General features: G+C 41.6%; 1 protein-coding gene across 1 annotated transcript in view; it reads left to right on the forward strand.

Annotated features, from left to right (window-relative positions):
* The window catches only part of nbr1b (NBR1 autophagy cargo receptor b), a 33,322-nt gene extending 17,721 nt beyond the window's left edge, over window positions 1–15,601 (forward strand). The window contains exons 14-23 of the mRNA XM_079177375.1: window positions 181–256; window positions 343–453; window positions 1,270–1,440; window positions 5,238–5,516; window positions 6,556–6,745; window positions 7,475–7,726; window positions 9,268–9,353; window positions 10,310–10,385; window positions 10,849–10,942; window positions 11,702–15,601. Coding sequence (XP_079033501.1) covers window positions 181–256; window positions 343–453; window positions 1,270–1,440; window positions 5,238–5,516; window positions 6,556–6,745; window positions 7,475–7,726; window positions 9,268–9,353; window positions 10,310–10,385; window positions 10,849–10,942; window positions 11,702–11,875 — 1,509 coding nt within the window. The 3' untranslated portion in view covers window positions 11,876–15,601. The remainder of the gene's footprint in view (window positions 1–180; window positions 257–342; window positions 454–1,269; window positions 1,441–5,237; window positions 5,517–6,555; window positions 6,746–7,474; window positions 7,727–9,267; window positions 9,354–10,309; window positions 10,386–10,848; window positions 10,943–11,701) is intronic.
* The last annotated feature ends 2,141 nt before the right edge of the window (window positions 15,602–17,742 follow it).

Here is a 17,742-nt window from a genome sequence, read left to right on the forward strand (position 1 = left end):
ATTGTATTACTGGATTGTAATTGGTGATCAGTGTGGAAAGATCCCAAAACTCTAAACAGGCGCTGCGATATCCTGACTTTGAATCCGTAGTATGGGTCTCCTAACTCCTAAAACACACCCTCCTATATTTCCCATAATGCAGCTCAAAGGCATTTTATTAGCTGTCTGTTCATCTCTCAGGATCTTCTGTCTTTTGAGCTGTTGGACATCAACATCGTCCAAGAGTTGGAGAGTGTCCCAAACAACACCCCTGCTGGTAAGAAGTGTTCTTGTGGTTTCCAGTTGCTTAAGGGAGCTTGTTGGTAACTATAGAGACCTGACTGACGTTTCTTTTCCATCCAGACATTACTCCGTGCATGTCTCCTCTGCCTCAAGAGGGCCACCTGCAGGACAAGGGCAGTCCCTCTCTGGCTCTCATCCAGGAAGAAACAGAAGTCATCAATAGCGTCATAGGTAAATTAGTTTTCTATTCAAAGTTTTTTAAGGCTCTTGATGGAGTTTTGTTGATAAGTTGGTAAATTAAAAAAAATCTAAAATGGAGCAAGACAGCTGAACATGATCTGAGGCCTCATTCATCAAAGCATGCCTGAAATCTTTGTTTAGGAACTGTCATGTGTTAACACAAAAGTTTGTATTTATTAAGCAGATATACTCACACCCTAATACAAAGAACATGATACATTTCACCTGTTCTACTTCTGCTTTTGCATGAATCTGCATATGCTATTAATGCCCCCAGCATGCCATATATGGTCAATATCTCCATTTGGAAGTCCAGTACCCTTAACCTCTTCCAAGAGAAAAAAATAAATTAAAAACATTTCAGACAGATGGAGAAGATAAGGGATGAACTGAGGCAGCTTTTGCAGGAGACCGTGACAAGTTAAAGTGATAGACTGTCGTTCTCTTCTTGTTGCTACTGAGGACCAGCCTACTTCTTCATATAGTCTTGGTGATAAGTGTGATATTTATTTATCTCCTGTAATGAAATGCAAAGCACAATGAAAAACTGCACCAACTGGTTTAAAGGTGGAGTTTGCAGCATGAAGATACATTCTATAGTCAAGCACAGACCTGATGGTTGACTGTAAATGAATCTTCATGTCCTCAAGACAGAAACATGCTTAATTCTGATATACATTTGATTAATTCAATTGGACTGAGTGGTACCTGGATGTAACACTTGTCAAAGCATGCGGATTACAACTGAATATCACAAACTGATCCTCTGTATCCCTTAACATTTGTCCATCTGTTACTGGTCCACAGATGTCCCTCATGGGGTGGGATCTGGAGCAGAGGGGGGCGGAGTCCCGGCTCAGGAGGAAGGGGAGGATGACATCAGCGGGACTCAGTTTGTTTGCGAGACTGTGATTCGCTCAATGACCCTGGAGGAGGCCCCTGACCGCGCCCCTCTGAGAGGGTCCCGCCCAGGGCCAGGTAAACATCAGTCAGCAGGGTTACGGCTCTGAAGTTGTAAACTTTTTAAAACGGATTAAATCTTTTTTACTTTGTTGATAAGAGTAGCAGTAAGAGTGTAGAAAAATGAAACTGAATAAATGAATCCAGCATTGTGAGAATGTAGTGTACATTTCTTCCAAAATCTTATCATTTTGGAATGTGGAACAAATACATATCTACATATAATAGTCCTGGATAGTTATCTGATAGAACCTGGGCATTCCAGTCTCCCAGCAGCTCATGAAATCTGTTATCCGTTAAAATATGAACTCATTGGATGGTAGGCAATCTTTTTTACATTCTGACCTTTTGTTTCACATGATTTCAGTGTAGCCATTGTCGCAGCTTTTACTTTCCACTGTACTCCCCCCAATTTGGGGCGAGTTCCTGAACTTGGAGTAATAGTTTGCGTGTTTTGAATTGTAGTAGGATGAAGTACTTTTCCATAGTCTGTGTATTACCTATGCTTCTCCATGTTTAGTTCTGACTCTGGGAACAGAAAGTAGACCGGTCCCAGACCACCTAAGGGGTCGGGATGGTTCATAAGGTAGCAGCACATCACAGATGTATTTTGGCCCTAAACCATTCAGTGCTTTATAAACCAACAGCAGGATGTTAAAGTCAATTCTTTGTTGGACAGGAAGCCAGTGCAAAGACCTCAGACCTGTAGTGATGTGATCCACTTTCTTGGTGTTAGTGAGGACTCCAGCTGCAGCGTTCTGATTGACTTGTTACAGAGACCTGTAAACACTCCGTTACAGTAGTCCAGTCTACTGAAGATGAATGCATGGACAAGTTTTTCCAAATCCTGTTGAGACATGAGTCCTCTAATCCTTGTTATGTTCTTCAGGTGATAGGAGGCTGATGTTGTAATTGTCTTGATATGGCTGTTCAGGTTGAGGTCTGAATCCAGAACTACACCTAGATTTCTGGCTTGGTTTGTGGTTTTTGACATCAGTGATTGAAGCTGAGCGCTGACTTTCAATCGTTCGTCCTTGGTACCAAAAACAATGACTTCTGTTTTTGTTTGATTGAAGAACATTCTGGCTCATCCAGTTGTTGATTTGTTCAGTGCATTTACCCAGCCCTCGTATGGGATTATAGTCTCCTGGTGATATAGTTATGTAGATTTGTGTGTCGTCTGCATAATTATGATAACACACTTTGTTGTTAGCTAGTGGAAGCATGTAGATGTTGAACAGAAGAGGCCCCAGTGTTCAACCTTGGGGAACACCACATGTCATTTTAGTCAGCTCTGATGTGTGATTAGCTACAGACACAAAGTATTCTCGTCCAAGTAGGATGCAAACCAGTTGAGTGCTGTGCCAGAGAGTCCCACCCAGGTTTTTAGTCTCTCTAGTAGTATGTCATGGTCGACCGTGTGGAATGCAGCACTGAGATCCAGTAATACTAAGACTGAAGTTCTGCCATTGTCTGTGTTTTAAGTGGATGTCGTTGAAAACCTTAACAAGAGCAGTTTCAGTGCTGTGGTGCTGTCCAAAGCCTGACTGGAAGACATCAAAACAGTTGTTTACGGCCAAGAAGTTGTTCAGCTGTATTTTACTTAAAAATGGGAGGTTTGATATCGGCCTATCATTTTTCATTGTTGCGGAGTCTAAACTAGCCTTTTTTAGGAGTGGTTTAATAACTGCTGTTTTTATGGCTTGTGGGAAGACACCTGAGAGACGGGATGTGTTTACAATTTGTAAAAGATCAGTGGTCATGCAGTTTGAAATATCTTTGAAAAAGTGTGTTGGTAGAATATCCAAGCAGCAGGAGGATGACTTCAGATGTTGTATAATGTCTTCTAGGCTTCTAAGGTCGATTGAATGAAATTGTGTCATGATATTTGAATGGATGTTGTTCAGAGATGGGGACAACACACATCCTGTGGTTGGTGTGGAGGCAGACTGCTTGTCAGGGAGGCAAATTGATTGCATGCTCAGGTGGATTGGAGCTCAGCAGCTACTGACACTGGATGGTTTGTCTGTCGACGGTGGCAAAGAAGGCGCGTGTATTGTTTTTGGTTCTGATGTCAGAGAAGAAGGACTGCCTTGCATTTCTAAGTTCCAAATTATAATTGCGAAGTCTCTCTTTTATAGAAGTCACAGTGAACCTGGAGATTTGTTTTTCGCCACCTGCTGACCAGTAGAGGTCAGCATGCTCCCAGCTTGAAGAAACAGAAAAGAGTTTACTACACAGCAGCAAAGCAATGTACTGCTGTGGATGGGAATGTCAGCAAACCTAAAACAAAAGCCCAACAAAAAATATCTATATCAGTTAAAGAGTACACTATATTTAGAGTATTTTCACTGCATCACCTTATCGTTTTATCGACGGGGAACTGAAACCGTTGTATCCATCTATGCTCTCTTTAAAGCCACCGGACCTCATTGAAAAGAAGAGTAATTTTAATCGCAGAACACAGTCTTCGTTTGTTTGACTTTCATTTTTGGCACGCAGTGCGCTCCAGCCATAATCACGTGACAGACTTAAAATGATCTTTTTCAATATAGTCTATATTGGAAATAACTTTTTCAAAAAGCAATTCTCCACTCTATAAAAAAACTCTGAAACATTATTCTTTTTGGTGATTGGTTTACAAAATGTAGGCCAATACCATACAGTCACGATGAACAGCTGATTTGACAGCAGACAAGTGTCTTTATCTGACCCATTTTCAGTTTATTTCTCCCCACTAAAGTTATTTCTGATGTAAATAACGCAACACTGTCTGCTCTCTATCCACGTAACAAGACATGGAGGAAAATAAATCATTCATCAGTTTCGTTAACTTACTTACTAACTATCCATTTATGAAATGAAATCTCTCTAACCCCGAGAATGTGCATGAACATTAATGGTCTGTAAGAGTGGCATTCAACAGTGTAACGGGACCCGCAGCTGAAGAAATGCATCATAAGCCACAGAACAGCGCATCGGTCATTGTAAATAAATATAACATGTTCCAACCATGTAATCCACCAAATCTCGCTTAAAGAGTAGTGTATGCTAAAGTAGCTTTTATTACATAGGCAGTTCAAAATCCACTGTCGGTCAACCTCTAGTTTTGGGTGCTTTTAAGGTAAACTAGAGAGTTTTTGACCGGCAGTAAGGTCAGTCCAGTAGCTCGTCTTTGAGCGAGAATTCAATCCAGCACCATCTTTGAATTTACATGGCTTGTATGGAAGAGACCTCTCTCTGTTGGAATCAGTCCTTCTTTCTTACTCTAAACCCAAAAGACATGTTTTCTATCCTCCTTAGACATCTCTAAACCCATTGCTTACTGTCATGTGAGTTTGTATTTTTTACAATTTGGGTGAGTTTTGCAAAAGCCTGAAGACTGAACTATAAGGTCAAATCAAATAGCTAGTATCATGGGCTGGTGAAAAACTCTGAATGTATGATGAGTCACCCAGGACAAGTGTCTTTAAAAGTTGGCTCTGGCTTTGTTAAATTATGAAATATGCTGAGTAAAGGCCTCTTTACAGATTAGATTCACTCACTCACCTTCACAATAAAAGCCCAAGACATACAATCTTCGCAGATGAGTTTTTGGATTTTTGTGTATTCGCCATGCTACCAATCAATCTGAAGACAAACGGTTGAAAACCCTTGTGTAAACTGCTCTATATTTGATTATTGTGTTCAGCTCCAGCATTATTTCAGACTGGAGTTTTTTTACTCTGCCTGCTGCTACATGTGTTTGCACGTGATTTGAAATAGAAAAGTATTACTGTACAGTATTTAACAGTGGACTTCCTGTTTGCCCCCAGTAGTGCGTCCGGCTGCTCAGGGAGGCTCATCCTCCTCTTCCTCCTGTGTGAAAAGTAAAACAATGAAATCCGAAGAGAGCCCAGACGGCAGCCCCAGCACCTCTAAAAGCCCCCTGAAACCACCGGCTACACTAAAGGCTTCCCTCCCTCCGCCGCTGAAAGCCTCCCTGCCGGCTCCCCTGTACATGGCCTTGACTCTGGGACCCGGCCCCAGCTCTGCCCCGACCCCGCTCATTGCTCCGCCGAGGTCCTCCACACTACAGGAGCGCACAGCCACAGGTGACAGCAGAAAACAGATGGGTTGAGTTGAGATACCATTTGACATCAGATCATAACAACAGTTCTTGATTTGACCATTTCATGTTTGGCTAAACATGTGTAAGCACATTAATTTGATTTGATAGTTTATTGCAGAGGTGTGGACTTGAGTCATGAATCTGATGACATCACTAGACTTGGCGCAAGTGCATCTAGGACATGTCCATCTCCAATTTTGTTAAATGGTAAAAGCAAAGCACAAGGGGCAAAAGGGTTATGTTTAAACTCTTAATTAATCATAGGTGTGTTGTGGGTGTAATATGAATCAAAACAGACATCAGAGTGTCATCTCCCATTCCTTTTAAATACCAAGTGCGCCTGCAGCAGTTCTGAAAAGTGAAACCAATCCAGAAGTGCCTTAAACGTGCATTCTTTCTAATGGCCGTCAGGGGTGGCAATGACCAAACTCAAGGTCTCAAAACAGCAGTCCATAAACCAATGGGTGACATCACAATGACTCCGTCCACTTCTTATATACAGTCTATGGCCTGCACCGGCCGCATTACTGTTTAAATAATGGACTCTACAAATTGGCAGGTTTTGTTTTCTAGCAGTGGAAATGTTGTTTATGAAAAGCTTAACGGCAGCAAATATGGATTGAAAAGAATATTTGGTTGGATAAAAGCATGTTGGGAATTTTGGAAATGATTACATATACATATTTTTTTTCAATCAACATTCGACGTTTCACAAAACTCTGGAGGGAAATGTTTGGATCACAGAAATGTGAATCAATCCAGCACAGCCACAACTGGAATCTGAACCTCTAATAGTAGAATACTAAAAATATTATTGTAGCCTGATTTTTATCTGCAACTGGACAGAAATACCAGTTTTGAACCCAATGAATAGAGTGTGCACAATTGATCGGGTCTATAGCCGTAATCTTGTTCAAAGAGTTTGAAAAAGTTTTAAGAACTTGCAGTGACGCAGAACTGTGCGTCCCTTGCGGTACCCGTATCGCCTGTGAAACTCAGCAGTATTGTTGATCCCAATACAGCTGAAGGTGAGGAGTCCCACACGGAGAACATTCATGTGGAGAAGGGGCCGGAGGAGGAGAAGGAGAAGGAGGGAGGGAAGAAGAGAGAAGGGACAAGGAGTCGCTCCTCCTCCACCTCCTCGGAGGATTACATCATCATCCTCCCCGACTGCTTTGACACCAGCCGGCCACTGGGGGAATCCATGTACAGGTACGGGACTCAAAAAAAATGGTTGCATGCAGTGGTCTGGGAGCCGGGGATGTGTATGAACAGCTAACAGACCGTGAGGAATTATCGGACAAAAGATGTATCGGATTAGAATCACAGACTACGCCTTATAATTTAAAATACATAATTAAAATGACTATGAAGCAAGTTATCTCTGTCTGTCATTCTGTGTGTGGTCCAAGTCTGTCCCTGGTGTTTTTTCCTGAACTACAGTTTAATTCACCTGTGTTTCTGACCGTGAGTAGCCATGAGTTGGGCATGTGATGCAACTACTGTATGTCATGGCAGGTGTTTTGCTCGGGACCCAAAACAGCTCAGTGCAACTACTGTATGTCATGTGTTGTGGCAAAATGACGAGAAGAGACGGCGAATTGAAGTTGCAACCCAGCGGGAAGTGTTTTAATAAGCACAAGCCAACATTCAACAAGTTCAACAAATCCAATGCATTACTTCTTACAGCTCACTATTATAGTCTAAATTCACCCCCCTTACTTCACTTTCCACCAATCAAACCAGTCTGTTGAACCACAAACAAAGCACATCTGGTCTCCTCATTATGTCACGCTCAAGCAATCGGCTCGTTCTGAACAGACATGTTTTGAACGGGCATTGCACTAGATTAAAACAATGAGGTAAGGACTTCCAATGTGGCCACTGGAAGGTGTATGTTGTCACATTGCCTTTAATTCCCTATTTCTTGCCCCATTGCAGCTCTGCTTTGTCCCAGCCTGGTGACATCCCAGCCAAAATCCCCACAGACCCAGAAACCCCATCTCCCAACCAACCGGGCAGTTCAACCCCAGAGGGGGAGCTTGGTCAGGCGGACGAAGCCGCGGCGGCTCCAGGGACGGCGGTGTCGGGCGCCAGCAGTGCCAACGACATGCTTTGTACGTCTCAGACGCTGGACGACGAGCCTCTGACACCTGAGGTGGTGGCACCGCCTCAAGCCATCGTCGCACCGAGGTCAGTATGAATGGTGGGATACAAACACAGCAGCAGGCCTCAACAGGCTAATATTAGAGATTTCTAATCCGCTTCCATTTTAATTTTCTGCTGATGAAACCATCACTTCCTCCATGTTTACCTCTTGTCTTGATTCATTTTATATAAAGTATAATATTTATTTATACAGCACTAATTTCATCAGCATACAACCACAGATTTATGTCATATTACCGATGGACACTGACGTTAAATTGTGGCATCGAACATTTAATTTGCCATTTAAATCATGATCTGAACTGAAACAAGAACCATTGGCCCTGAAACAGGTTCCTCTGAAAAATAAAACTCTTTGGTATTATTAATTACCAATAAAATTACTTAATGCTTTTAATGCCTGTGTTTTGTTTTTCAGTTCAACTTGTTTCAGTGCCAATACAATAAGAAAATGTGTGGCCTAAGTAACAGCAAAAGGCAATAATAAGTTAATGAACATTTTTATTTGTGACACACATGATGGTGTAGGGCTGCTTGATCATGGCACAAATCATAGGCACCATTATTTTGGTCAATATTAGGGTCCAGGTTTCAAGACGGGTCAGGTGGGTTGCTGCCACACTGAGGACAGTCCGCCCCGGTCCCGCTAGGAGCAGGGAGCTCCGTCTCTCACCGCAAGGGGAGAGGGCAAGCACTAAGCTGCGGGGTCCGGGGCCTTTCCAAGCCAACCTAGAGCCAGTCCCCAGAGCCAATATGCCCGGCGAGGGCCAACCAGGGGCGGAAAGAGTTCCCACAAGGGGATCCTGCCCCAACAAGCTGTAAATACAGGCAGCTTTGTATTTTGTTTGTTGTTAAGTTAAACATGATAGCATCAATGTCGCCTGTTTAGACATCCAGCAGACACAGAGCAACGTCTACCTGATGAATAGAGGAGCAGCAATATTCACTCTCCTTTTTAGCTCCGGTTTAGTCTCCACGAACTCGTGAGAAAGAATGCCTGGCTCTCTATGCTTCAATGTGTTCACCAGCAAACTGCTGTTGTCTGCTGTTGGATGCTGAGCAGATAGTGTTTCTCAGAGCTTTTTCACTGAAAACAGCTGCCTGTTGCTGCTGGAAACAAAAGCTGGATGAGACCTGTGAGACTAAATCAAAACAGTAAAGCTGCAGGCCGTCAAACCGAAACAATGGTGGTGAATCGCTGCGCATTTTGCCACTATTGAGTGACACATTTCATATTACAAAGTTTGTCTTTTGTTAATTTTTAACAAATATTAATTGCAGCTTTGATGTTTTCATTATTTTTATTTAAAACAAATTCTTGGCATTTGATTTTATATTGATAGTGGTAGTAAAGATACAGACAGAGGCAGAGAAAGGGGAATGAAATAAATGTATGTGGTATGTGTTTTAACCACTCTGCTACTGGGCGCCACAGTGCAGCTTTGATCAAATAATTGACCGTGTTCTTTTGTTTTTTTTTGTCGGATGGTTTTGGGGCTGCCCGACTGTTTTTTGCACTGGTTGTAAATACTTCAAAACATATTTTTGCTCTTGATGTTGTGCAGTCCAGGGAGTAGTGGAGAAACAGATGTGGACCCTGCCACTTCTGGGGAAGGAACAGAGGGCTCTGAACTGTACCAAACTGAGGATGGTATGCACGTTACTATTTCGCTAATACCTGCGCTAAGCTATTTGTATATTTTTGCTCGTAGCCAAGCAGTCTTCAATTTAATGTGACGTGTGATTGGACCAAAACCACAGCAGTTAAAACCCATACAGAAGGGATTGCCTGCACACGCTTCTCAACATGGCTGAGCCTGCGGTTAGTAGCTAACAGTGCAAACAGCGCAAACAGTGCCAACAACAGCAACAGTGCTGACAGAGCTAACTGTGTTAACCTGAGGGAGACTGTTACGCTTCCATGACCACGCCGTCCTGCCAAGTTGGGTTGAGATGGCATTATCAGTGGTAAGCGCTGTATGAGCGCAGTGCAGAGCGGCTACGATTAGCTAGCCGTGGGACACACAAATAGCTTAAATTCACATGATGGGTATTAAATGTCAATAATACAATTTTCCTGAAGGATGATAGAGAGAGGGGATGCAAAAGGACAGGAGCGCAATGAGCCCTGAAAATCAAGAAACCACTGCAACAGTATCAATGGAGCTGCTAGTAGTAATGCCATAAAAATGTAATTATAGAGGAAACTAAATGAATCTCTTCATTTTTCTCCATTTATCCAAATGGCATTAAAAGGGTACCTGCCAAACTAACAACACCACAAGCGTAATCATTTGTAAGTATAGGTAGCTCACAAAGATGACGACGTCAGGACGCAGATATGTCATGTATATTTCTTTAGTGTGCTTGCATAATTGCAATGTAAAACCAAAAACACTCATCGAAACAAATGTAAAATGTGTAACAAAAACGCAAACCTTGGTTTGGACTTTGAAATGTGAAAAGGCGCTAAGAGTCTTCAGCTACACTTGCAACTCTGTGAGGCTGTACCAAGGTACAGCAGCTTTAAGTGTCGTCTTGTTCATTCTGATACCAACATGTTTCATAGATGTTGAGGGATAATGTATTTTCTTTGTTGTACCACAGTCTCTGGTCCTGAACAAACTCAGACAGATGATGCTGAAGTTACTGAAGACACAGAGGACATCCCTGAGGACCCCAGGTCTCACACTCATACCTTCACACACACATTCAAACCATATTGTACTGCTGGCTGCATCAAGGCCCCTAGCTTACTAAATCATGGTGGTGGCGGCTAATTGGTGAACTATTAGCTGGTGAGCTAACCACTAACGCACTAGCTAGGCGGAACATGCTAGCGCTAGTCACAAAAGCACCAGATTTTCATTATTTTTTCTTCTGGTTTATTTTGTACCCGCTGGCATTAAGTTCTCAATATTATACGTTAATTATTTCAAAAGTTGTATCTGAACCAATAAGCTTGCTAACTGTCAACAGTCAGTTAGCAAGCTTGTTAGCACTGTTATTAACATGACAATAAATCTACACAGATTTTCTCATTTAAAACGTCAAAATTTGTGTAGAAGTGCTGAATTGGAGATGGAGCCAAGGCTTTCACATAGCAGTCACGTTTTGAACGTAACTTCTTTACTGTCGCTTCTCAGGCACCCAGGCCTCACCAGCGGCCTGGTGAAAGGAGCTCTGTCAGTAGCTGCGTCTGCCTACAAAGCTCTGTTCACTGGACAAGGTCCCACACAGGTCAGCATGCGGTTTATATCTAGCAATCTTATATCATACCTCATGTTGTTAACAAGTTCATGGTCGTCTTAAAGTCTCGACTAGGGACGTTCCAATCTACTTTTTTTTTTTCCGGCCCTGATCCCAATCAGAGTCCTTCAGTATTATATATCTTCCAATACCAAGGCTGAGCCGATACAACATTTTCCTACTTCTGTGAATTATGGATAACGTCAGTTTAGGTCTACACTTACATTTATTTTTACGGGACACTGGCGCACATTACTCTTGTCACGAAAAGGAGTGGCTGGGGTTTACTGAAGTATAAACGAAGAAATGAAGTATAAATAAAATAGAGCTTACACACAGCACAATACTACACATTGAATATGTAAGTCGTAAACACATCACATTCTTCTTTTAAACATTTTATATCTAACATCTAGGGGTGTGTATTGGCAAGAATCTGGGGATACGATACGTATCATGATACAGGGGTTACGATTAAATATATTGCGATACTCTTAACAGGGTATTATTGCGATTTGTTCAATCTAATTTTAAGAAGCACTACTTTCTTTTGCAATCAGAGCCAATGTCTCCCACAAATCCTAAAATGTGAACTATTAGTTTAACATCGATCGTGGTTTTGAGAGTCACCACACTATCACAAAACATTTGATTAATTACGACAGCCCCATGCACACTGCTTCAACATGTGGAGAAATCCAAAGCTAGGCCTGCCGCGCCTAGGTCAATATGTTTCTTGTTTCTCTGCAGCCTCCAGTGGATGCATCCACCCAGGACACCATGATGGCCGTGCTGGTGGAAATGGGTTTTGGGGATCGGCCGCTGAACCAGCGGCTGCTGAAGAAATACAACTACAACCTGCTAGACGTGGTCAACGAACTCGTTCAGATGACTGACAATGACTGGTACTCTACACGCTACTGACAACAGACAGACCGACAGACCGAGAGGAAGAAGAGAAAAAGAGAGAGAATGAGATAAAACAAGAAATTACAGCGGAGGAAAGACTGGAAGAGAGAAATTCATTTCTGCTCATCTAACTTTTTTTTTGCCTCCACCTTTTCCCCCCATCTCTCCTTTGATTGGTCCAGTTGGATTGAGATCAATCCTCTCTAAGGCCATTTAAGGAGACATTCCAGCTAACTCTCTGGGATATTGTACTGGAGCATCAAACACACACTGTCTGTAGTATTACTTTCAGCTTAGGTCTTGATAGTGGCAGGGCAGCTGCTTTGTATAGGAATTTAAGAGGGACAAGGACAGAGCGGTGTTCCTCAAGTCTCAAAAGAGCTACTTGTAGCATTTAGCATTTGCCAAAATTGAGTCCCTCTGCAGCCTGCAAAGGGCACTGCTCCATTTCTTTTGAAAAGCTAAGAGAAGTATTAAGTAATGACAAATTTGTATTTTAATGTGACACAGCATGCTAACGTAAAGCTGTACCGTCAAAAGCTAAACATTTCCACTTCTATGCTCAAAAGTAATGTAACAGATTTGACAGTTCATATAAGCTCAGTGGCTCGCAGAGGTAAAGATTCCCACATGAAAATAATCATTGTTGAAATGCTACTTATGCCTTTTATCTGGGACACTGATAAAGTACAAAGCAGCGATATAATATCAAGAATACAGATCTGCACTGAGAAGTTAAGTTACACAAAACCGCTCAGAGCACTGCTATACTTCCGTTTAACTGTGTGTTTGTGTGAGCATGGTGGATCCCTTCTGTTGTGTGCATCCTCAAAAAATTGTCACTACACATTCCATAAGATGTAGCTAAGCTAAGAGAGAGCTAGTCGCTGCTTTTTTTGCCATGACCTCAACACTAAACAAATGGTAAACTCGTGGAGTGCCGCCACGTTAAATCATGTTTACATTGTGCAAAATCTTTAATATCAAATGAAGACTTTCCAGAGTTGGCCAAGGATTATTTGGACCCGACCTGCCTTAGAGTTCAGCTAGCAAATAGCCTGGGTCCTAGCAGAACTCTAGGCCCACTTGAAATAGGGTTTAGGCCAGTTGAGTTTGGTTAATTTCAAATCTAATTTGTAGAAAATTGAAGAAAACAGCAGACTGCAGTAATACGTTGCATTAGTCTGGCAAGGCAGTCTTCTGTTCTTATCTTGGGTCCGGGTCTCAAAATTGGCAGTACCGATTGTGTTCAGCCGGGTCCGGACTCAGCCTATTCTAAAGAGGGAACCATCTTTTAAATGTGTACTGTTGTCTTTGGCAAGGTGTTGCGGGCATTGTTGCAAATCAATGCACTTTGCCAATTGATTTCCCAGAGATGTTATTGGAAAATCCACTTACTTGTGACATATATCGATATTGTTATATAGCATTACATCTACCCCTATTGACTAGCACTGTAGGCAGTTAAGCATGTGAACAATGCTGCTTGCGTTGGAGCCACATGTCCATGTGTTCATGTTGGTAAAAAGCAAGTATATCATGATCCTTGAGCTGGGTACAAAGTGATTATCTGTGCTCATTCAGGTTCAAATATACAGTATAGCATATTATTAATAATAATATTATTGTTGTTTTGTAACTTATGTCCATATCACTGGAGCATAGAGAGGGTATCCACACACCTCTCACTGTACTGTATGTATAATCTACTGAAGATTAGTTGATGAAAACATTCCCCCATAAACGTTTTTGGGATTTGGATATAGTGTTTGCACTTAAAAGCTTGCCGGTCACAGGGACCATTCAGTCAACATAAACTTGTTCCTAATATTGACTCTCTCATCTTACACACATTCTCTGGACCTGTTCGTTGTTGTTGTCAGCTGGTTCTCACAATAAGCATCCTCAGTGTTCCCTGATGATCCAATAACCTCTTTGTTTTGAGGGTTAAAATGTTAAAAATGAAGAAATTCCTCCCATTTTGTTCTCTTTATTTCTCTTCTTTTAACATCACACATGAGACAAATGGCTGCTCACGTGTTCTGTAGACAGGGTACATTTATTGACCTCAAATAGGATCCAGCTATGTTGATGTGTTCATATCATTTCTGCACTCCTGTCATGTGTTTTGTGCTTCTTCAAAGTGGTGAGGTGTGCAAGTTGATCCTCCTAAAGGATGTGTACTTCTTTTGGTAGAGTACATGAAAAGTGTGTACAGTTAACAGTAAGGTCATTCCACATTTAAACTGGAATGAAACCGTGTGAAACGATGTTTCTTTCCCTTCACAAATGTATGAATATTTACAGAACCTCCTAGTTTGAAGCAATGACTATCAGCTGACTTCATTAGTTTGAGTTGCGATTGTTTACGGTGCTTTTGCTTTGAACGCTTGGTGATTATGTTGTGTTTTTAGGCTTATTGTGTGATGGTTGAATTTGCTCTGTTGTATGTGTTAATGTTTTTGTTTGTAAAAAAAAAAAAGTGAGTGGATTTGGGGTTGGAGTCGACAACTTAATAAATCAGCACTTGTTGTAGAAATATTGATACATAAATAAGTGCTTCAAAAAAAGCTTCAGTACAGATACGCTACTTCAGATCTTTTTTTTGCAAACTTTATAATGATGTTACAAGGAATAGTTTGACATTTTGTGAAATATGTTCATTCGCTTTCCTGCCAGGATGGAGATGGAGAGACGGGATGATGAATTGCCACCAAAATGAGGATAAATGACCCTAATTTAAAAATGTATTTAAAATGTAACAGTGAAACATTATGAGGTGGTTAATTTGTTTGTTTTCGAGGTGTCCCTTTGAATTATTCTCCTGCTAGATAGATAGATATATATATATATATATATATATATATATATATATATATATATATATATCTCTATCTCTCTCATTTCCTAGGGAAAAACTCTTATCTGCCATAGTTTCCTTCACATCATGTATTCCAGAGAGTACATTTTGGATCATATTCACTCAACTGAATCTCACCACAGTCCCTTTTAAAAGACATCAAGTGTTCCCCCATAGGTAATAGAGGGGCTAAGTCACGCCCCTTCCAGTGTTCCCCATGGGACCTAATATCGGAAAAAATATGTCTGGCAGTCAATGGCGAGAGACAAATTATTTTTTTTATCCTGTTTGAATTGTGCCATGAATTACACAAGACCCGTTGGTGTGAGTACGAAACACACAGGCATCGTATCTTCAGCAAACTTTGGGTGTGTAGTCTTTCTAATTAAGCATTTTAAAAGTCTTATACTTCAACAGTTTTATGACAAAAAAATGATCTTTTAAATTGCCAAACATTATATTCATGGCATTATTCAAACACGATCATATTTGTCTCTCACCATTGACGAACGTATTTTTTCAGAAATAAGGTACCGAAAGGGGCGGGACTTCTCTCTCTCTTTAAAGGACACCCTGCTTCACCTTTCTAACCTTCCAAACTCCTGCGTGGTGAAATGGAACCTGGCTGAAATGTGCACTCGATGAAGGCGAAGACTTTCACATACTGTGCGTGTATGTCATTTTGCTTTAAATTGACGTGTTATGTGTTCCACGAGGAATGGTCAGGTAAAATATTTTCATATTGGGATATAAATACAAGTTAAGTATTTAAGGAGGGAGGAAAAAGCTGGATAGTTTGAGCTTTTTTTCTGTGTTGCACTTTATGAACATGGTTACGATGTACAAATCAATCTGTCTCCAATTAAAGTCGTTACACCAATGAGGGATTTCTGGCTATTTTTTCTTTTAAACCTTTGGGTACCTCGCCCTATTTCTAGACCTCTGCTCGGAAATTGCATACCCATACCAAAAAGACTAGTTCTGTAACTACAAGGTCTATTTGAATCATTTTGATGTTATAATAACAGAAACACTTGTGAGATTTGATCAGATGTGTGAATATCAGTGTATATGTTACTGGTTAATACTAAATGAAGATGGCACACAGCTCAAATTGAAAATGTTCAGGTTTGCCTGAAAAAAAATCACTTTTATTGATATTTAGTTTTTGAAATGAGGCCCTGGCTAGCCAGAAAACTCTCCCAAATCATAGCACATGTCAGTAGTCTCAAAAATGTTTTTGGCTTTGATAAAGTGAAGCAGGCCAAAGTTATAGAGGTTTATGTACGGAGAGGTCAATTCCCAAAGCTGTTATATTCTAATTGTATATACTATATAACTATATATTTCACTTGTTTTATCACAAATAGTGTTCAATCTATCCTAATACAGCAGTTTGGCATAATTTTGAGTGCCAGAATCCTCTCTAAAGGTGTATTCACACCAAACGCGATGAACGCGGCGCGAATGACGCGATGAACGCGATTCGCGCCGCCGGTATCGTTGGGGACTATTTGTGTTCATTCACGTGCATTGCGTGAAACGCGCTGGACGCGCCGGAGAGGGGGCGCGGCTTATTGGCCTGAAAGCTGTTCAACTGTCCGCCATCAACAGTAGAAAAATAGCCTCTATTTCTGCTCAGTACGTGTTGTGGAAGTCCCAGATATCACGGGGAACTAAACGCCGTCATGTCTGGTTCATAACATAGTCCGGAGGAGCTCCGTGGATTTCATCGAGCTCACTGTATCTAGCGAGCCACACGTCGGCTGTTTACTACAGCTGTATGAACACACAATAAACTGACTTTGCTGTGATAATAAACCGACAAAAAGGGACCCCGAAATAACTACGTAATGATGCCGATTTGTACTTGTTTTATCAATGAAGCTCGGATTGATCGGTGCTAGGCTATGCTAACATTATAGCAGCTCCATCAACACTCACGATAACGTCGTATAGACGTAAATACGGTAGCGTCTATTTCATTGTTTGTACCATATGGTTTACACACACACATGTCTACACATAGTTTGGTCCGGTCTCTACTGATATGAGGGGTTGTAGAGCTCTGGGTGAACATGGCGGCTACAGCATTTATTTCCTGATTCAACAACAGCAAGACTTCACTGATGACATGGGGAGCTACTCAACGCTGATAGGCTATCGCGCTGGAGTGTCACGTGATTTTTCCGCAGAAGTTCAAATATTTCAACATCTGCGTTTGGGGCGATTCGGTGTTTTGACGCGTCAATCGCGCCGCACCAAACGCGCCGCGCCATCGCGTTCATCGCGTCTGTACATAGACTTTGTATGTAATCTCGCCGCGTTCGTCGCGTTTGGTGTGAACACACCTTAAGGCTGTAAACCATGGATGATTCTCGTCTGAGCTCCAGTCTTCATGTGTGTGTTGGGAGCTCATGAAGCCTATGATTTTAGAAAATGACACCATTTTAGAAGCGTCAGAGTCTTACGAATGCAGTAGTGAAAGCCTGGTGTTGATTGACAGTCTTTAGCTAGTAAAAATCGAAAAAACGCAGCGCACCCCCCAAGCCTAAAATTCCATTCGCCAAAAGTCTGACCCCCTCCCCCCGGGGTTCCACAAGTTAGGTTGACCCCCACTTCTCCAGGAAACAGAGGAAAGAGACACAGGACATACGTAGGAGCAGTGTTTAGCAGGAACACGGTAGCCGTTAGCTTTGTGATGAAAAATCGAAGCGGATTGCATAGCTCTCCGACTCGTGGCGACAAATACGTGATGTTGTGGTACATCTTCTAGTTGCTTGTATTAGTTGTGTATAGTTGTGTTTGGAGTGTGTCAAAAATGACTTTCATGGTAATGTTGCCCAGATGTTGCTGTTTAATCTGGTATATAGCATGTGTGTAGCATTTATTATATTCATTTCTGAAACGTGCATTCTATGACACTCTCTTTGCTAAACTGTCTCGCTGGAACCCCAAATGGTCCTCGTTCGGTATCTAATGGTTGTGACAGGAAGACATACAAATGGAAAAACATGTTATA

This window comes from Pholis gunnellus, assembly GCF_910591455.1.
Source record: "Pholis gunnellus genome assembly, chromosome: 17".
Lineage (NCBI taxonomy): Eukaryota > Metazoa > Chordata > Actinopteri > Perciformes > Pholidae > Pholis > Pholis gunnellus.